The sequence below is a fragment of the Sardina pilchardus genome, chromosome 2 (assembly GCF_963854185.1).
Source record: "Sardina pilchardus chromosome 2, fSarPil1.1, whole genome shotgun sequence".
Taxonomy (NCBI): Eukaryota; Metazoa; Chordata; class Actinopteri; order Clupeiformes; family Clupeidae; genus Sardina; species Sardina pilchardus.
This window is the reverse complement of record NC_084995.1, coordinates 12,056,417-12,057,171: the sequence shown is the minus strand read 5'-3', so window position 1 is coordinate 12,057,171 and position 755 is coordinate 12,056,417. Positions and strand designations below refer to the sequence as shown.

The 755-nt window shown below is 43.8% G+C and overlaps 1 protein-coding gene across 2 annotated transcripts in view; it reads right to left on the bottom strand.

The window, feature by feature from the left end:
* Nucleotides 1–755, bottom strand: part of mau2 (MAU2 sister chromatid cohesion factor) — a 13,511-nt gene extending 12,756 nt beyond the window's left edge. For both annotated transcript variants that reach the window (XM_062518979.1, XM_062518990.1), the window contains exons 1-2: nucleotides 506–755; nucleotides 162–179 (exon numbers count right to left, since the gene is read on the bottom strand). In XM_062518979.1, the coding sequence (XP_062374963.1) occupies nucleotides 162–179; nucleotides 506–739 (252 nt within the window). In that variant the 5' untranslated portion in view covers nucleotides 740–755. The remainder of the gene's footprint in view (nucleotides 1–161; nucleotides 180–505) is intronic.

Sequence of the window (755 nt, the reverse complement as noted above, 5' to 3'; positions counted from 1 at the left end):
AACACTTGTAACCAACGGCAAAACTTCCAAGAGGTGACAAGAATTTATTTGACCTTGATGCCAGTTTTCTAAATTGACTAGGGAAGTTATGTTGCATGACATGAAGTAGACCTACGAGTGTGCATGTGTAAGAAAGAGGATTTGTTATTATAAAAGGATACTTGTTGTGAGATGAACCACTGCAGAATAAAACACAAGACACACACATGTAAAAAAGTGCAATTGATCAAACTCAACGGAAATGTTAACTGTGAGAGTGACACTGCGCTGGCTATAGAAATGCTGGAATGACTCACAAGGTGGTTCAAACATAACCTCTTTTTTAAATTAGGCTGCTCCGAGAATACGGAAGTAGGCTAAACATGAACGTAGCTACTTATTAATTACTAGAGATACATTTTAACGAAGAGTTTGCATGGAGAACAGCGCAACAGAACCAGCCACAGAGGCCTGCTCTGGTACGGCTTCTAGCGTTACATCCACGACCTTTCCTAGTCACTCTTACCGCTTTTTCCAAGTGATTCCGGGCCAGCTCGCTGTTCTTAGTGTGATGGTACAACACAGAACCCAGCTGAAGGTGAGTTCGCGCTTCGACCCTTTGCGGCGGCTTGAACTGAAAAACGGCTTGGAGACAATGCACGCAAAGACGAATCTTCGGGGGACTAGATGTCCTAAAATGTTCTGCAAATCCCAACAGGGCAAGGTACCAAGATTCGGGGGCCTCTCCTCCGGTCGCCATTTTAACAACAATAACA